At 30.2% G+C, this 17,264-nt stretch overlaps 1 protein-coding gene across 1 annotated transcript in view; it reads right to left on the bottom strand.

Annotated features, from left to right (window-relative positions):
• LOC111622581 (transforming growth factor-beta receptor-associated protein 1-like) overlaps window positions 1-17,264 on the bottom strand; it is a 55,143-nt gene extending 37,879 nt beyond the window's left edge. Inside the window, exons 1-3 of the mRNA XM_023364996.1 lie at window positions 17,033-17,264; window positions 2,835-2,887; window positions 2,663-2,756 (exon numbers count right to left, since the gene is read on the bottom strand). Of these exons, the coding sequence (XP_023220764.1) occupies window positions 2,663-2,756; window positions 2,835-2,887; window positions 17,033-17,104 (219 nt within the window). The 5' untranslated portion in view covers window positions 17,105-17,264. The remainder of the gene's footprint in view (window positions 1-2,662; window positions 2,757-2,834; window positions 2,888-17,032) is intronic.

Raw genomic sequence — 17,264 nt, 5'->3', positions numbered from 1 at the left:
TGAATTGCCACCTTTTGCTGATTTATGTTCATAAATAATCATATTATATATGAATCAATGAAATGCCATGATCATTTGAATCAACATAAATTTTGAGCTCTTTTCAGGCTTTGTGAAAACCGTATTATATCGAATCAGCGTTAATCGAAGCAACATTAAGTGGGGTCTTACTGTATTATAATATATAATATTATATTAAAAATTTTTGTCATTTAATTTAACTTAAGCATAATGTTACAAAACACCTTTCTCACTTTTTCTAGCAAACTTTTAATTTAAATAAACTAATGTTTTCAGCTATTCCAAATAGCCTTCATCAGGTTTAACATAATTTTGAATGTCCTTTTCTGTACCATTATCTAGAAGTTCTAGCTTACAGCATATAAAATTATAAACAAGCATATTTAAACACAAATTCTTGAATGCCATTTATATTATGTGAATGTCAATTAGCATGATTTTTATTAATTAATTTGATTTAAATTTGTCTGTGACGCTTACTGAAAAAACAGAAATAGTATATTTCCTGCATGCGCATTAAAATGTAATTTAAATAGAGACGTCATCGATAATTCTTGTCATGATGCAAGGCAATTTCAGAGTCACTAACTTCTTAATCAACAGTCCTGCCATTGGCTTTCTTTAACATAGAAAGTTGACCATCAGTGACCAGAGCTTGTTTGGCAACTGGGTAAAAACAGGACTTCAAAATTTTGTTCCTAAACTGAATTGTTCAGTATATATCTAACTTTCCTGGCAATGTTTAAAACTGTGTGTGGCATCATCTGTTATGATATTTCATTTAAAAACACTTTATATTTTTGTGAAATCCGCGATTTTTACGCCGATGTCGGAAAAATCTTTGTAAACAACTCCGATGGAAAAACCCACTCTTGGTGAGAAGTATATCGGAGGTCACCGATTGTTTTCACATTATGATGGGAAAGTTGACAGTTAGTTGATCGGAATGCACCGTAAGTGTCAACTGAAGTCGATCACGTGACTCATTTCCCACGAATAACGTATAAAAGCTCGAGTCCCCGGAAGCTCAGGGCGATCCCTCGGAAGTTATACTTGGTAGATGTGCCATATTTGTCTCCATACTCCGGACCGAAAGGACATACGACCAACCACAGCCGTTTGAACTTCCATCGCCATTAACGAACATATTCAACGAACGCATTTTAGACATATCGGCATACAGGTATCTGTACTTTTTAGAGCTTTGTGAACTCTCTCTCAGACTAGCAGGTAAAGCTATTAGAGCGTCCCTTTTGTACAGTGAATTTATTTAATCGCATTTAACCTATGTATCCTAGCTTAGTTATATAAATAAATGCTTGTTTTGTTTTTAAACCTGTCTCCTGTCTCTGAAGGACACCTGCCGACTTACCGACGCACTCCCCACTCAAATTTTTGCCCTCCTAGCCATCCGACTAGCCGAGAACGGGTTTTACCAACCTGTTGCAGAGTAAGTGGTCATTTGGGATGAGCCCAGTGGCCCACTGCTAATCTCACATTTTTAATTATTATGAAATAATAAAAGGCTTAATCATGAGGGTAGGGATGTTTTATAAAAAGTTGTAAAAAGTTACTAATAGTTTAATCCTATACTCAGCAAACACCACCAGTCGATTTAAAGATCCTAGCACTATGTAACATTTCTGTATATACTGTCACCCTTTGTAATGTATTGTAACAATTAACTGCAAACCCATACATTCATATCTGTGTTATATAATTTATGGGTAGCTCCAAATAACTAATTCCTTTCTGAAAAAGTTAAGTCTTTTATAACTTAAATTATATATACCATGCTGTTGTTATTTATTCATCCATTCTTATATATCTAATTTATCAAATAAAATATCATTCATCAGTTCTAAAACAAGCTTTTCTGGAAAACATCCAGCAACAAGTTGCTTAACTTTCCTGGCAATGTTTAAAACTGTGTGTGGCATCATCTGTTATGATATTTCATTTAAAAACACTTTATATTTTTAATTATTATGAAATAATAAAAAGCTTAATCATGAGGGTAGGGATGTTTTATAAAAAGTTTAAATGCTAATAACGAGTAAAATTGAGATATGACATATGACCTTCCCCCTTTATTTCCACACCCTCTTGACCTTTAACCACCGAAATTTAATAGCCTAAATTCTCCTAATACACAAATCTCAATGCAAAATTTCAGAAATTTTCAACAAAAAGCACAGGAATTATTAATCTTCAAAGTGGGGGAATAAAATCGCCCCCAAATACATACAGAAAAAAAAAACACAATTTCTTTTTGCATTTCTCAACATTTCAAGGTTCCCCGAATCCAAAAATGTACAAATCTGGTATGTCATTTTTTGACCTATCACCATACTTTCCCCTCTGTATATATAACAGAGCAAGGAAAGTAAAATTTATTATTAATAAATTTATCATCTGCCTCTAAGTAATTAATTAGGCAATTTTACATTAAAAGAATTTTTATGGAAGCTTGTATTATTCCTATTAACTTATTTTCATTTTCACGGTTGATAACATTTTGAGCCTGAGGAAGTGACTCGACATTAGCATTTTACGGATTAGGTTATTTGTTTTTATTTCAAAAAATATTACTCTATTAATTGTAAAAATTTTAAATTATGAAACAAATGCAGTTACTTACATAACCCAGATATTTTTGCATCAATTTTTTACTCTGAAATCGATATGTGCCATCCGGTTGTGATTTATCTTCTAAATGATAGTGAATAATAAAACTAGAACAAAATTAAAATATTTATGAATATTTTATGAAAGTTAATTTAGATAAAAAACTAGAGAGAAAAAGGGTCAACCTTTCAGACGTTCCGACATAAATATCTTTACCGCAGCATTCCAAACATTCTATCTGTTAAATAAAATCATAAAATTAATTATTATTATTATTATTTTATAATTTGTTTTCATTTGACACACACTAATTAATATTAAATTATAATTATAAATATTTGGAAAATTATTTGAATATTCTACATTATTTTCTCAAATCTTTAGTTTTACTTTGTAAAGTATAATAAGTATTTTAACTATAATAATAAACAAAGTGTAAACACACATTGCACTAGGTCACATCTCGCTTCTGTTACTTAATGACTAAATGCATTTACACTGGAGTTTAGGCAATCTCAAACAGACTATTCATTGGTTTAGATACCTTCTGAACTCCTCTCTATACAAGGATAAATCTATTTGGAGACCAATGAAGAATAATGGCAGAGTTTAAATTACATAGTAGTAGAGCATCTCAAAATCAGTACAAAAAGTTTTTTATTTAGTTAAAATACTCAAAGGAGAAGCAGCTCGACATCGTCAAAAAGTGAGTGGCGAAACCACGAGATATCTCTGCACAGCACTGCAAACAAGGCCTGAAATTCCAAAAATGAATTTCATTTTTTGAATTATTCGCCTTAGATGTGTTAGAAATATTCATAGCCTGAAGACCACAAAGTCATATTTTGTTGAAAATGTTTGAAAGAAGAGTAAATACTTTTTATTAAAATTTGTAGTGTATTGATTTTCTTAACATCTCAGAAATAACATTGGAATGATAAATGGGTATTGTTAAAAACTTTCCAAACACAAATTAACTTTAAGTACAACTCAAATACTTTTGGCTGAGCCGATTTAACCTTCTTCAAAGGCAGAATATAATACAGGGTGTTTACAAATGACTGAGCACATTTCATTAATAAATTATAAATAAACCAAACAACTTAGAAAGATGTACTATATATCAAATCATACAGCAGCTCAGTTTTTACCAAAAAAATGCTCGCCTTTAGAAGATCTTGGTAGGGGTTCCATTTGTGATGCAAACAACATACGACTGATATTAATTTCTCTCCACTTGTTCCACAGTGTTTCCGACATAACTGTTTGGATGAGTTCCTTAATTTGTCGCTTAAGTTCACCAATTTCACTCACTTTTGATGCATACACAAGATCTTTCACATACTCCTAGGAAAAAAAATCCAGACTGTATGCCTCTGGATTTTTTTTCAATTAATTCATTAATAAAATACATTCAATCAATTGTAAACATCCTGTAGATAAGAATAGAACTTTGAATTTTAAATTGAACAGAATTAATTTTCAAAGAACTTTGTAAGTTTTCTATTTCAAAGTAGAACTTTTATCTTATTTTATTATTTGTTGTTAGTTCATCTATCTTTTTGAATGTTGGTTTGCATCTTTCAAACTTCAAAGTGTTGTTCTACTGTAAAATGAAAAATGTATGAAAACATAACAGTTTTTCTCATTTCAAACATTGAGCTCCGCAGCTTTAAATTTTTCCTTCTACAGAATAATTTAATTCAGTATCTATTTTGGTTTTTGAAATTGTGTTACAATGAAATTGAATAAAATGAGAGATATTTGTATATATCATTAGTTATTAGTTCTTTAATTGCACATATAATTAAATATAAGCAATTAAAAATACTTTTATAACCTATAACTTAACAAAATGTTTTTATTACGTGCAATGACTACGATGCAAAACAACGTATAAACAATAATCTCTATTGCAAATTGACAAACAGATTTCGATAAAAGCAAATTAAGAATCCCCAAAAACAGAAAGAACAAACTAAAGATCTTCATACTTTATTCTAAAAATTGTCAACTTGGACTTATCGGATTATTAGGACTAGTGTAATAGTCCAGTGTAATAATCCAATAAGTCCAAATTGACAATTTTTAGAATAAAGTACGATTTAAGGACATTAAAACAATTAAATTAATAAAGATCTTTGTCTTCCTCTCTTTGGGGACCAAGCTGGAATCTATAAAATAAAATTTTAATTATGAACTTTGGAAAATGTATTTACATAATTTCAAATGCATAGAGAAATAAGAAATGTGGTAAATCAAGAGTATCATAAACTGTTAGAGGAAACTGAATGGCCACAAGTTCCAGGGCTTATGATCTTTCACAATAGCCATTCTGAAAGTTTGAATAATAAATAATAGGTCCTACTTTGGCTTATTTTAGAACCTTAGCTTTTACAACCAGTATGATTTCCTATACATTTTTCAAAGAAAATTCCTCATATGCAAATCTAATTCAAACTGCTTTTCTTGGAGAAAAACACATTCAAGTGTTTTCAGGCTATACACCTGTCAATACAAATCAACAAGAGAAATAAAGATCAAGATGCCAAATTGCTATTAATTTAACTTAATTTTCCTTCATTGTCAGCACAAAATAAGATTTTATTAGTATCAACACACCCAAATATCATTCGCATCTTTCTTTTCAGTTCCTTTTACCCAATGTCTGCTGCATTCATTTTCATTAAAATTTGTGTTACTGGAATATAAAGGTTCTTGACTGTGGGTGATTCGTTTCAGTAATTTGATAAGAAGCTAGTTTAATTTACTGATATAATTTTTTAGATAAAATTGCAGCTCTGAATGAGGCAATTAGGAATTTATCAGACCTGCAAACCATCCCAGACTAAAAAAGTCAAAGGTACAAGATGATTTGTGTGTGGCCCTTCGCAAGATACAGTTTCCCACATCAGTCTCTCTGGAGTATTGAAGACTCCTAATGGGATAAATTTAAAAGTAAAAAAATCTGATGCAATTTCTCAAAACAATACAAAAAATCAACTGTTTTCCACTTTATTAGGAATGACTAAAGCTCATAAAACCATTACACGGACTACTTCCTGGATGCAATTGGAGTCAAAAACATACTTGATTAAACATGTCACGTGTTTAACAAACAGCCCAATTGGTGTTTTGGAGGGCTATACCTCATGTCACATGTAGACTATTGGTTCCTTTGACATTTTTTTTTACTCCTTTAGATATGGTCTACAGCTCTGATAAGATCTTAACTGCCTCATTTAGAGCTGAAATTTTACCATTTTTAGTGCTTATAAGTCCTAGCCTTAGTTATCTGGCAAGTTTTGTTATACATGTCATTTCCCTGACAATGACTTTTTTTCAATATTCAGAAGTATTTGAAAAATGGCTTTGTTTTTTACATCTTTTATGCGATATTTAATTGCCTTATTCTTTACTGACTGTATCTATGTGGTATTATATATTTCAAACTATTTCCACAGATAATTTTCATTTATGACAATGAGCCTATGTAACATCAATTTAATATTCACAATAAAAACTTGAGTCTAAATTCTATGAAGTCACATCACATTGGATCTTTGGTCATTATTCTCTGAAAGACTCTACAATAATCTCCAATTTAAGGACTTTATAGCCATTCTGTGCAAAGTGAATAAGCTACAAAATAACTAATAATANAGGAAGAGAGAGAGAGAGAGAGAGAGAAAGAGAGAGAGAGAGAGAGAGAGAAAGTCTGTTATAATACTTTAACATTTTTTTGGTACGTCCACCGAAACATCCGGAGATGTCAAAAAAACGACGACATTTATGTTGGCAAATGTCAGACATGGTTGGTTGACAAGTTTATGGCTTGTCACCCTCACCTCGTCCGTGACGTCATTTCCGACTGCTTTCAAGATGTGACTTCCTGACGAAAATAAAAATATATATATATATTATATTTGCTGGTTATAAATCGATTTCAAGATTTTCAGCTCAAAAGTCTGGTTTAAAGCTATACGTATCACCTAAGTCAAAGATGGGCAATCCGCAGTCTCCCATTTTTTGCGGCCTGCCTCGCATAAAATATGAATAAATGTATCGATTTCCCAGCTTAAGGAAGTACAGTATGCAGCAAAAATTCAAATGTTATTTTCTACAACTTATGTTTATGAATAGTTTTTCTGCAATAAACTTAGTAAAAATTAAAACAAGAAACTGGCAAATTGACATCGAAACTAATTTAAAACTAGCAGTGACTAATATTTAACCAAATATTTCCACCGTATTATGTTTACAACAATTCCAGAAGCTAAATTAAGTATACCTACGCTAATTTATAATTACACACGAATAAATAATTGTAATTTACTGACATTATTTTCCTCTTATATGCAGCCCGCATCAGTTCAAAAGTTTTGTAATGTTGCCCTTACATAAAAAAAGGTTTCCAATCCCTGACCTAAGTTAACCCACAAACATACAATAGGCTATATTAAATATTGGGTATATGGACACATACAAAATAAGGCCACACAATATTCTGAATAAACAATACTATCTTTACAGCATTAAAATTTTTTAATGATAGTAAGCTAGCACTTTATTGATAATGGAATTATCACTTTAGCAATAACAATAGTACTTTCAACACAGCATTAGTCTTTTACTGTCATTAAACTGGAAGTAGGTCGAAATTTTTGATTAATTAAATATATTGCCGGCATTATCAAGGTACAGTAGAACCTCGATTATCTGGACCTCTATTATCCGTATTTTCGATTATCCGGATTGTTCAAAATAAACAAAAATTTTACAAATTTGCTGATTTGCACTTGGCGAATTACAACACTGTTTATGTAAGTGATGGAATGCATAACTTTTTTTGTTTCAACAACGTCTCACCCGGCACAGTGGCCGTAAACTCTTAAATATATTTTGTGTTGTAATAAAAATATAACTTGACATACGTATTTATAAATAATTTTATTTTCAAATTACATCATTTCTATGACCAAGGGCGGCGTAAGGCATGGGCAACATGGGCCACCGCTTATGCTTCGCGGTCCGAAGGGCCTCACGATTCGAAGATTTATGCATTACTTAACAGCCGCGAATGCAACAAAAACATTTTACTCGTCATAAAACGATAAATAGTTTGTCAAATTTTTATTCATAAAAATGCAGTTTCAACTGCTTTTTATTTTATGCAATTTGTCTTCTTGCGCCACCAGAGAGCCTTTTAAACAATAGGTAGTCTGTTAGCGTTGGTCAGTAGTAGTACAAATTCAATACGAACGTTTGGTTCTTGAAAATTTGATCATGATTTAAATACAGTATTTACTTTTAATATTACCGATATGTCATTGAAAAAAAAACGTATTGTATTATCATTAAAAGACAAATTAAAATATTTGTTTCGATTATCCAAATTTTTCCCTTATCCGGACTACCTTCATCCCCAATTAGTCCGGATAATTGAGGTTCTACTGTATATGCTTTTCCATTTGGTTACTTCTCCTGTTTTGTCAAATTATTTTACAGAAATTAATACAATAATAAAAATTCAGTATAAGTGAATACTACATTACATGCTGTTTCCAACAGCTGATACTGATGCAAATGGTGAAGTGTAAACAAAGATGCATTAGTGTTCTGTTATCATGATAGTATTCTATATAAACTATAATATTGTAGCTAAAATCAATACCTTCAACTATTTTATTGAAGGTATTGATTTTAGCTTAAACACGTTTACATGTACCCAATATATATACAATTACATTTGGCATTATATATCTGCCATATAAGTCAACCCTCAGTTTTAGAGGAAATTTTTTCAGACATAAATATTTAATATTGATAATATAATACAATTTCACATTACATTAAAATAACTACTTTATTGTAAAATAAATTTCTAGATTTGAGTTTAATGGATAAATAAAAGTCAAACCTTATTATAATTTAAACAGATATTGCAATAATAAACAGTAATAAAATTAAATAATTTCAGAAAACTTAAAAAATATTTTATCTTACATTTACATAAATTGTTTATATTTAAAAATTATAAAGTTATAGCTAAAATGTTTTAAGAAAATTTAAAAGTTGATCCTGTATATTAAATTTGAAAATAATTCTAATTAAATATACATTTTTACTTTTTCGTTCTGTTAAAATTACTTCTTTCATGCCTATTCAGAAATTTTACAAGTGTTTGACCTGTCCCTTTATTGCCCTGGCTCATTTCTGTGGATGTTCTTGGTTAAAGTAAGCTCAAAATGGAACAAATATTCCATTTTTGGCTTAGTAAAAATAGAATGGAGCACCCATAGAAAGGAGTATCCTGACTCCTTTCTACGGGTGTTCCTTTATTTTGCTTTATTCTTCTTTCTTTGGATTTTTAAAATAACATTTTTATAAAACTTGAAGAGGTCAAGGTGAAATTTTTTCCCTTGACCTCCCAAGAAATCAGACAATAATACATTTTTAAAAAAATTGCCAGGACAAATTCACATTTACAAAAAAATATATTTACTTGTGAGCACTAAATCAGCCTTTCTTTATTGCTAGACTTACTACACCACCACAGAACATCATATTAGCCTTAAAAAATCACTTTATTAAGAATGCATTTTGGACCTTAAGTCCCTCATCAACCTGTTGTACAATAACTTTCATTTTGTATGGTTACAAGATACAATATGAGTACATATGATATGGACTCGTCTTGTACGCTTGGTCTATCAAGAAATATATATATATATATATATATATTTTTGTAAAATAATAATACATGTTTAAAAATTAAAATTCATATACAACAAATCAACTTTTTCATTTAAATCATTAAGTTTTTAAATCATAGTAACAGTTTTAAAAATCTAGTTTAATATTTATATTAGTTTACAAACTCTGCTTCTAGATTTTTAAACTCTTTTCACCCTGAGGGCATCTTATGAGTGTTTTTTTCTTTACCAAGCCCATTATTAGTACAGCCAAGCTCACAATGGGACAGTTGGGTGGTGAGGTATGGGTCCGACATATCCTGATGTATCATACCCAAAAATTTGTAAAGATTTTTCGATCCATTTTGATTCAATTCCAGATCCCCAGAGTGGTAGCCTGCCACCTTAACCGATCAGCATTCTAGCCATCCCTGCTTCTGAATCAATAAAAATTGTTAAGATGTTGCTTGTCATTTACCAGATTACAAGTTTAAAATACTATAAACATGAATATTTTGACATATTTGTTCTAAGATAGATGAGGTGGTAAAAGCATCAATCTATCATTCTGGCAACCGAAGGTTGAATATGGTTTAGAGGTTCAGAAATTTTCATGTTATACCTGAATATATAGTATGTGAATTCCTGTCCTAGTTTCCATTTACTTTAGCCCTATTAAAACCTTTGACCAGAATAACAAACAGCTTATTGACCGTAAAGTAAAAAGTTAAAAAAAAAGTCGGTAAATAAATTAATGAAATAACCTTGTTATAATGAGAATTTTGTCAACAAAGTAATATCTGTTCTAAATTACTAAATTAATCTAGTTTTAAAAACCTGTATTAGTTAATATATTCTTAGTAAAATAATATTTTGTATACAAACAGAATAACAAAATTAACTAAGTGAAGCCAAACGATTACTGGATTAGATTGAGCTACAGTACTGCTACTACAGTTGACTCGCCTTAAAACAAACACCAATAAAGCAAATTCTTCCATTAAAGTAAATTCTGCCGTAGTCACAACATTAATTTTCACATGATAAAATGAACAAAAATTTTGTCAGAATTCGTTAAACCAAACCATAAATGACCTTCACAACCCCCAAGAAATAATCGTATTTCCAATAATGGTTGCTTTTTACACTTTTCGAAGTGAACAATAAAAAGTAGTACTGTAATAAATGTTCTGTTTTGAGTAGAATAGATTTTCTTCTTCTAGTAGGGAAAGGCAACTTTGACCTTTAGTGTAATTCAAACATCTGGTTTTAGATCATCCTACTGCACTCAGAAAATAGGGGTTAAAGTTTAAAAATGTCCATCCTTTTAAATGGATGCAGTCACATGCAAACGTGCTAGTTTGCATTTTCGGGTGTGCATACCATGATGCCAGGTTAGGCCCCTTTTTTATTCCTTTGGCACCAAAGGATATTTTCTACCTTTTCAAACAATCTTCAATAGAAAAAAACTTCATAATTTTTTTTTCTTTGTTTTGTCAAACCACTGATAAACTGCACCACCCTTAAATGGCAAATACCATCTCCTCCTCATTTTGTTTGATTTGAAAATCATTTAGAACATTAAATAAAATAAAATTTATTTACAAAAGCAAATTCACTTTCTTTATTCAGTAAATCAATACAAATATTATAATTTAGAGATTTCAATTGCCTATTTAGTCTTAACTTCCTAAATTATATAACTTTGACCTTGACAATCATTAATACAAATTTTTGATAAAGCAAATTAACTGTTCTCTAGTGATTTGTATTAATGTGAGTTGACTGTATTAATAATTAAATGCTAAGTAATATTTAAATTAATAAGAGATGGCACTTAAAGCCTACCTCTAGGTCAAATCACTTAGCATTTAATTATTAACAGTGGCAGCAATATACCCCAATTTAATCTAGAAATAATTTGGCTTTAATATAATTATTGGGCTTAGAGATGTGTATATTTGAATAAAATGCCCATTTAAAAAAAGAAACACATAGCATAAGAACAATTTATTAACCTTCAAGTAATTAAATCTCTGACAAAAAATTACAGTATATTCAATATCAACAATGTAGTAAGAATTGATTAATTCTTACCACATTATTTATTAGGTATAGATGCATTAAATTAATTACTAATTAATAAACAAATATTAAAACAGTATATATATAAAAACTAAGCCTGAATTGTATTAATAATCATACATAGAACAAGTATATTGGGTTAGAACTTGGCTAATTAATTACACAGATATGTAATTTGGATTAAAGATTGGCAGTTATGCCACCAACATGTATTAAATTTAATAATTATAAATTAGTAGTATAATTAATTAGCAAAATTATACTCCAATCATTAATTCAGCTAATTATATAAATCAGTAATAAGTGTGAGATGCATATAAAATGATAAAGTATATAAGAAATGGAACTCCAGGATAAGAACAATGAAGGATAGAAATAACAGTGTCAAACAGATGTAATTACAGAAAGATGGACATGATATACTCTGAACTATATGAAGAGACACTCAAATCAAAAATGTCTCTGAAAATTTGTAATTCAAGCTAAAAAGTATTGTATCATACAAACCTGAATAAAGTAATAATATACTCATCGAAGGCTGAATCTTCATGGAAAGGCTGTAACTAAACTAAGCTAAAAAATAGCAAAGGTTCTAGAGATGATGGAATAACTGTTGAAATGATAAAACTTGGAGCAGCAAAATTATAGAAGAAACATAAAATATGTGACCCAGCATGGAAAAAAAAGCACACAAAAAATTAAACTTGTACTAATATTAAGCTTTCCACTCCTTTAGGTGCTTCAATTCAAAACTTTTCTCCTTTGAAATAAAATGCTACAGAAAGTAAAGTTACTAGGAATAAACCAGTGAGACAAAGTAAAAAAAAAAAATGAAGAAATCTACAAAAGAATCCAATCAAGATAGACATTATTGCAAAAATTAATGCATAGAAAGCTCTTTGGACATCTGCAGAATGAAGAATGAGAGAGGGATCAAGAAAGTGGCTTTTGGAATTGCGGAAGGGAGAAACAAAAGAGAAAGACCTTGTAAAGTATGGTTTACTTTAAACAAATAATATAATGCATGATTACAAGCTCACCCAAAACACTCTTGAATGAAGAGAATGGAGAAAGTTGGCAAAAGAAATACCAAATGCCAATGGGGACTAGACCATTGAATGATGATGGTGATTGATATTATTATACAAATTATTGGAACAAGCATAGTAGTATGTAAAGCAATGAAAATAGATATACTCTCAACTATAGTTTGTAACAAGGTATTGTACATTTTTATCATATTTGTAAGTTAAGATTAGGAAGAGAATAATAAAGCTATACTCTAAATATAAAAAATTAATTAAAAGATATCTAATTAAGATGCATAGAAAACTGTAAAAGAATTTACTAGGAAAAAAAAATAATGTAAAATAGATTGCATATAATGGTGGAAGAATAAAGATAACATGAGGAACACTAATGTTAACTAATGTAAATTTAATACAGTTTACACAGTATTACTTCACACACTATTCAATAAAAAACAAACACTTAAAATATTTTAGGAGTAAAAAATTCATTTGAATAAAATGTTTCTTGAGACCTTTGTCACCTCAGCTTCTGTGCAACCAAAGTGAATGGAACTGCCACATCTTTCACACATGGCTGAGAATAAATGGAAAAAATCATGGCCGACTCCTAAAATATTTCAAGCATTTTTTCTGAGTTTTATAAATTAAATATATATGTAAATAGGATAGACAAGATGTGCAGCATAAATTTTTTAACTAAAAAGGAACAAATATTTTATAAAACTGCTATAAGATCTTTATGAATAATTCTCACAGAACTTTAGATGACAGTCATATATTTGTTTAATATCGTCTAAACAAATACTACTTTATTGCTTCAAATAAAACCAATATTATGCCATTACTTTATTACTTCTCAGTGCATAAATTGTTTGTTAAATAATAATCCATTATTATAGATGATTACTTAAAATTTATTAATATGACAATAAAGTAATAAATATATTTACTTCCACAGTCTATTCTTTTTTTTTCTTTTTTTTTATGAAGTTCTTTCACATATTTAGAAACAATTGCAATTAATAATGTAGAAAAAATGTTTTTTTTTTTTTACTATTTAATATGCCAAAATTTCAAAAAAAAAAATGCCCAATTTTATTAAACAACTGCTTTATTTACCTTTTTACAGATTTTAATTATTGATTATAATGTATAGAACCAGGGTGGGCAAGCTCCTTGATAGTCCGAGCCATTTTTCAAAATTTGAAATTTTTCGCGAGCCGCAATTAAATACGTATTAAAAAGGTATGCAAAAAATTCCAGATTACAAATTATATCCGTAGCAAGAGTGATACAAATTGTTTCTTCCAGAGCACAATGTCAGCTGTCCATTGCAATGAAAGTTTATAAATTCAAAATCGGTCTGGAGTCGTCAATAACGGACGATTATGCCACTGTTTATGTGCGTTTGCGCAGTTTTCGATGAGTCATATCATTCTTAACTTGGACAGAAATGAAATTTGTTACAACGTTGCACTTAATCTTTCATATTTGTTGTTAGTAATTTAAAAGACATTTTGAAACACATACGGAACGATAATAATTTTTAAAAATATAATAACACAAAAATGAAAATGGAACTCGGGTACATTTATCGAGAGCCACAAATAATCCTTCAAAGAGCCGCATGTGGCTCGCGAGCCACAGGTTGGCCACCCCTGGTATAGAATAACACTTCAAATTTATTAAAACAGTAAATAGCTGCATTCAGATAACTAACTAAAACAATCTTTGTTACATAAAACAAAAGTTTTGTTTTATGTAACAAAGATTGTTTTAGTTAGTTATCTGAATGCAGCTATTTTTTAACTGTAAGGATCACGGATCCTGCTGGATAAGTCTACAGGCATTATACTTCAGGAAATCCTTGTTAATTCGAACTCGGATAGTTTGAAGTTCGTAACTGCATTTTTGTCTCAGCTGAAGACGGAGATTTACATGTTAAGGAATTTGATTAGTTTGAAATATAGTTACTTCGTAATTCAAAGTGAAAATTCTGTCCAAACTGTGATATGCAAATGTTAACTTGTTCGCTTAGATCAATGGTTCCCAATTAGTGGTACGCATACCCCCAGGTGTACGTGAAATTGCATGAAGGGGTATGCGCGGCAATCTATAATCAGTCGATTTAAAATTTAAATGCATGAGATAAAGCAATAAAAAAAATAATGGGTGAACCATAAAAAATTTGGCAATTTACAACATGATGTCGAATGCACAAATTCGTTTATTTATAACTAAAAATATTCTCGCAATTTCATCAAAAAAATGCATTTGTGACAATACCTAAATGAAATTCTTACACAAGAAACAAAAATTGTACAATTAACACAATTTGTGTTAATTGTACAATTATCATTATCATTGTGTCAGCGAAGCGGCAATAAAATATTTACTACCATTTTGCACAACATACCTCTGCAAGAGTGGATTTTCGGCCATGACAAACATGAAAACTAAACATTGTCATCGACTTCAACTCGAAGATGACTCGAGACTGAAGCTGACCAAAAAGCAACCAGATTTTACAAAGTTGTGCAAAGAAAATCGTGCACATTTGTCACATTAAAAGTAAATAACCTTATGTTATTTTCATTATTATTAGAATTGTATTTTAAAGGTAATAAATGTTAAAAATCTTATTTTATTTATCACTAGCTGTCTATCCATAGCTTTGCCCGCATTATATCGAATTTTCTCGTGGGAGTAAGATATTTTCTAGCAGTAAAATGTAGCCCTTGTCCATCTCCAACACGTAAGCTATCTCTGTGCCAAATTTTATTAAAACCTGTACAGCGGTTTAGACGTGGAAAGGTGACACAGACAGAATTATCTTCAAATTTATAATTTTAGTATGAATTAATATGAATTTCTGCTATAAGGGATACGCGAGTTTGAGCTCTTTCTTGAAGTGGTACGCAGGAAAAACTAATTGAAAACCACTGGCTTAGATCAATACTATAAGAGACAATAGACCAAGAACAACTCTAATCTGCTTTTACAGTAACACATTTTCAGATGTTACCTTACACATGGACTATCCTTTCATTCTGTTATTTCATAAAATACAGCTAGGACTGCAAAATTGGGCTATAAATAGCAGATTAAGATGTCACTCAAACATCTGCTCTACTGTAATTTCCTTATGACAAAAGTTTAACTGATTATTTGTGAGTTAAGTGATGCTGCTGAATCAATGATGCCATTATAGACCCCCTAATGAGAAGAATTATAACTTCTTTTAAACTGTACATAGTTTTCTGGCATCAAGATAAATGTGCCTACAAAATTTTATTGATCTAATAGTTTTGTCTCCAGAGTAGTCTAAAGTGGTATACTTTAATTATAGACATACAGTACAAAAAAGTCTGTTTACTTAATGCTTTTGAAAATAGAAAAATATCAAAAACATTAAATACAATCACTAATGATGGACACAAAAATATTGAAAATATTAGATACATTTTTTTTAATAACTGAAAGTGATATTTAAGTATATGTTTTTTATGCATAACAGAATATCAAAAAATGATTTAATAATGGAAATGAAACCTACTCCAAGTTCTTTAAAATATAACAAAAAAAAAAAAAAACAAAACACTTTACTGGAGTTTACTTTATTAACAAGTTTCTCTCGTAAACTTTCGGGCAACTAAGCCCATCATCAGGAGACACACAAGCTTAATAGTAGTCACCTAAGTTTGCCTTTATGTAACATCTAGTTGTCGTACAAACTTGTCAAAAAACCACTAAGGTAATTCACTCATGCATCCCCCGACGATGAGCTCGGATGCCAAAAGTACTCGAGAGAAACTCTTTAATAAAGCAAACTCCAGTAAAGTGACAATTGGTTTTGTTAAAGAATTTAATACACTCTCCGGTTCCTTTCGACTAGATGCCAAAACCAAAAAGCATGGCAGAGTTACATTAAACCAATATCGAGTGCCAAAAGGTAAATAACGTAACTAGAAGTAAAAGTAGATAGATAATTTTCTTATGCATAAGATAACAAGGATAATATATGCTATATAAACATAATTTAGTTATCACATCTTCCATTCAAACAAACTGATAAGCAGAATAACATAAGTTAAATAAAACACTGATTATACAAAATAAGACTTTGCAACAGAAGTTACTTTTAAGGGTACGACTACACCTCCGAACGAGACAATCAGAAAGTCGGTCGAGGCGAGCAATGGCTCGCCTCGACCAACGCAGCACAAAGAACAGGCGGTTTACCAATATGCTGTAAAAACAACCGAATATCTGGCGAACGGTCGCACGTGTGAATACGGTTCCTTTGACTTTTTTGCTGGTACATGGGGGGTGTGAGTGGGAAACCCCTCATCCAGAGTTCACATCTTACCCTTTTAACTACCTTGTTATGTATAATAACATATGTATAAATGAACTAAAAGTAACTTCTACCCAACTTGCACATCTTCCAATCTGTTAATAATAATAATCAATTAAAAAACTGGTAAAAAAATTAAACCAAGCTGGAAATTTAATATTAAATGAATATATTTTCATAAATAAACATTATATATAATAAATGAAATGTCTTACAGAAGTTTTAACTTTATCTCCAAGGGACACCCTTTCAATAGCAGGCACTAGATCAAAAGCTTTGACACTCATAATTTTAATAAAAATTAATTGCGATTTTAAAAATTACGTTAAAGTTATCATCTTTTATTTCCTATCTCTATAAATATCAACATAAGTTTATCAACTGACACCTCCCTCGATCACCGCCATTGAATGAAGCCCAAGATCGCTTCAGCAATCGCCATTATGG

Source organism: Centruroides sculpturatus, unplaced genomic scaffold, assembly GCF_000671375.1.
Source record: "Centruroides sculpturatus isolate CEXI.00-Female unplaced genomic scaffold, Cexi_2.0 scaffold199, whole genome shotgun sequence".
Lineage (NCBI taxonomy): Eukaryota > Metazoa > Arthropoda > Arachnida > Scorpiones > Buthidae > Centruroides > Centruroides sculpturatus.
Note: the sequence above shows the minus strand (reverse complement) of the source record. Positions and strands in the feature narration are given on the sequence as shown.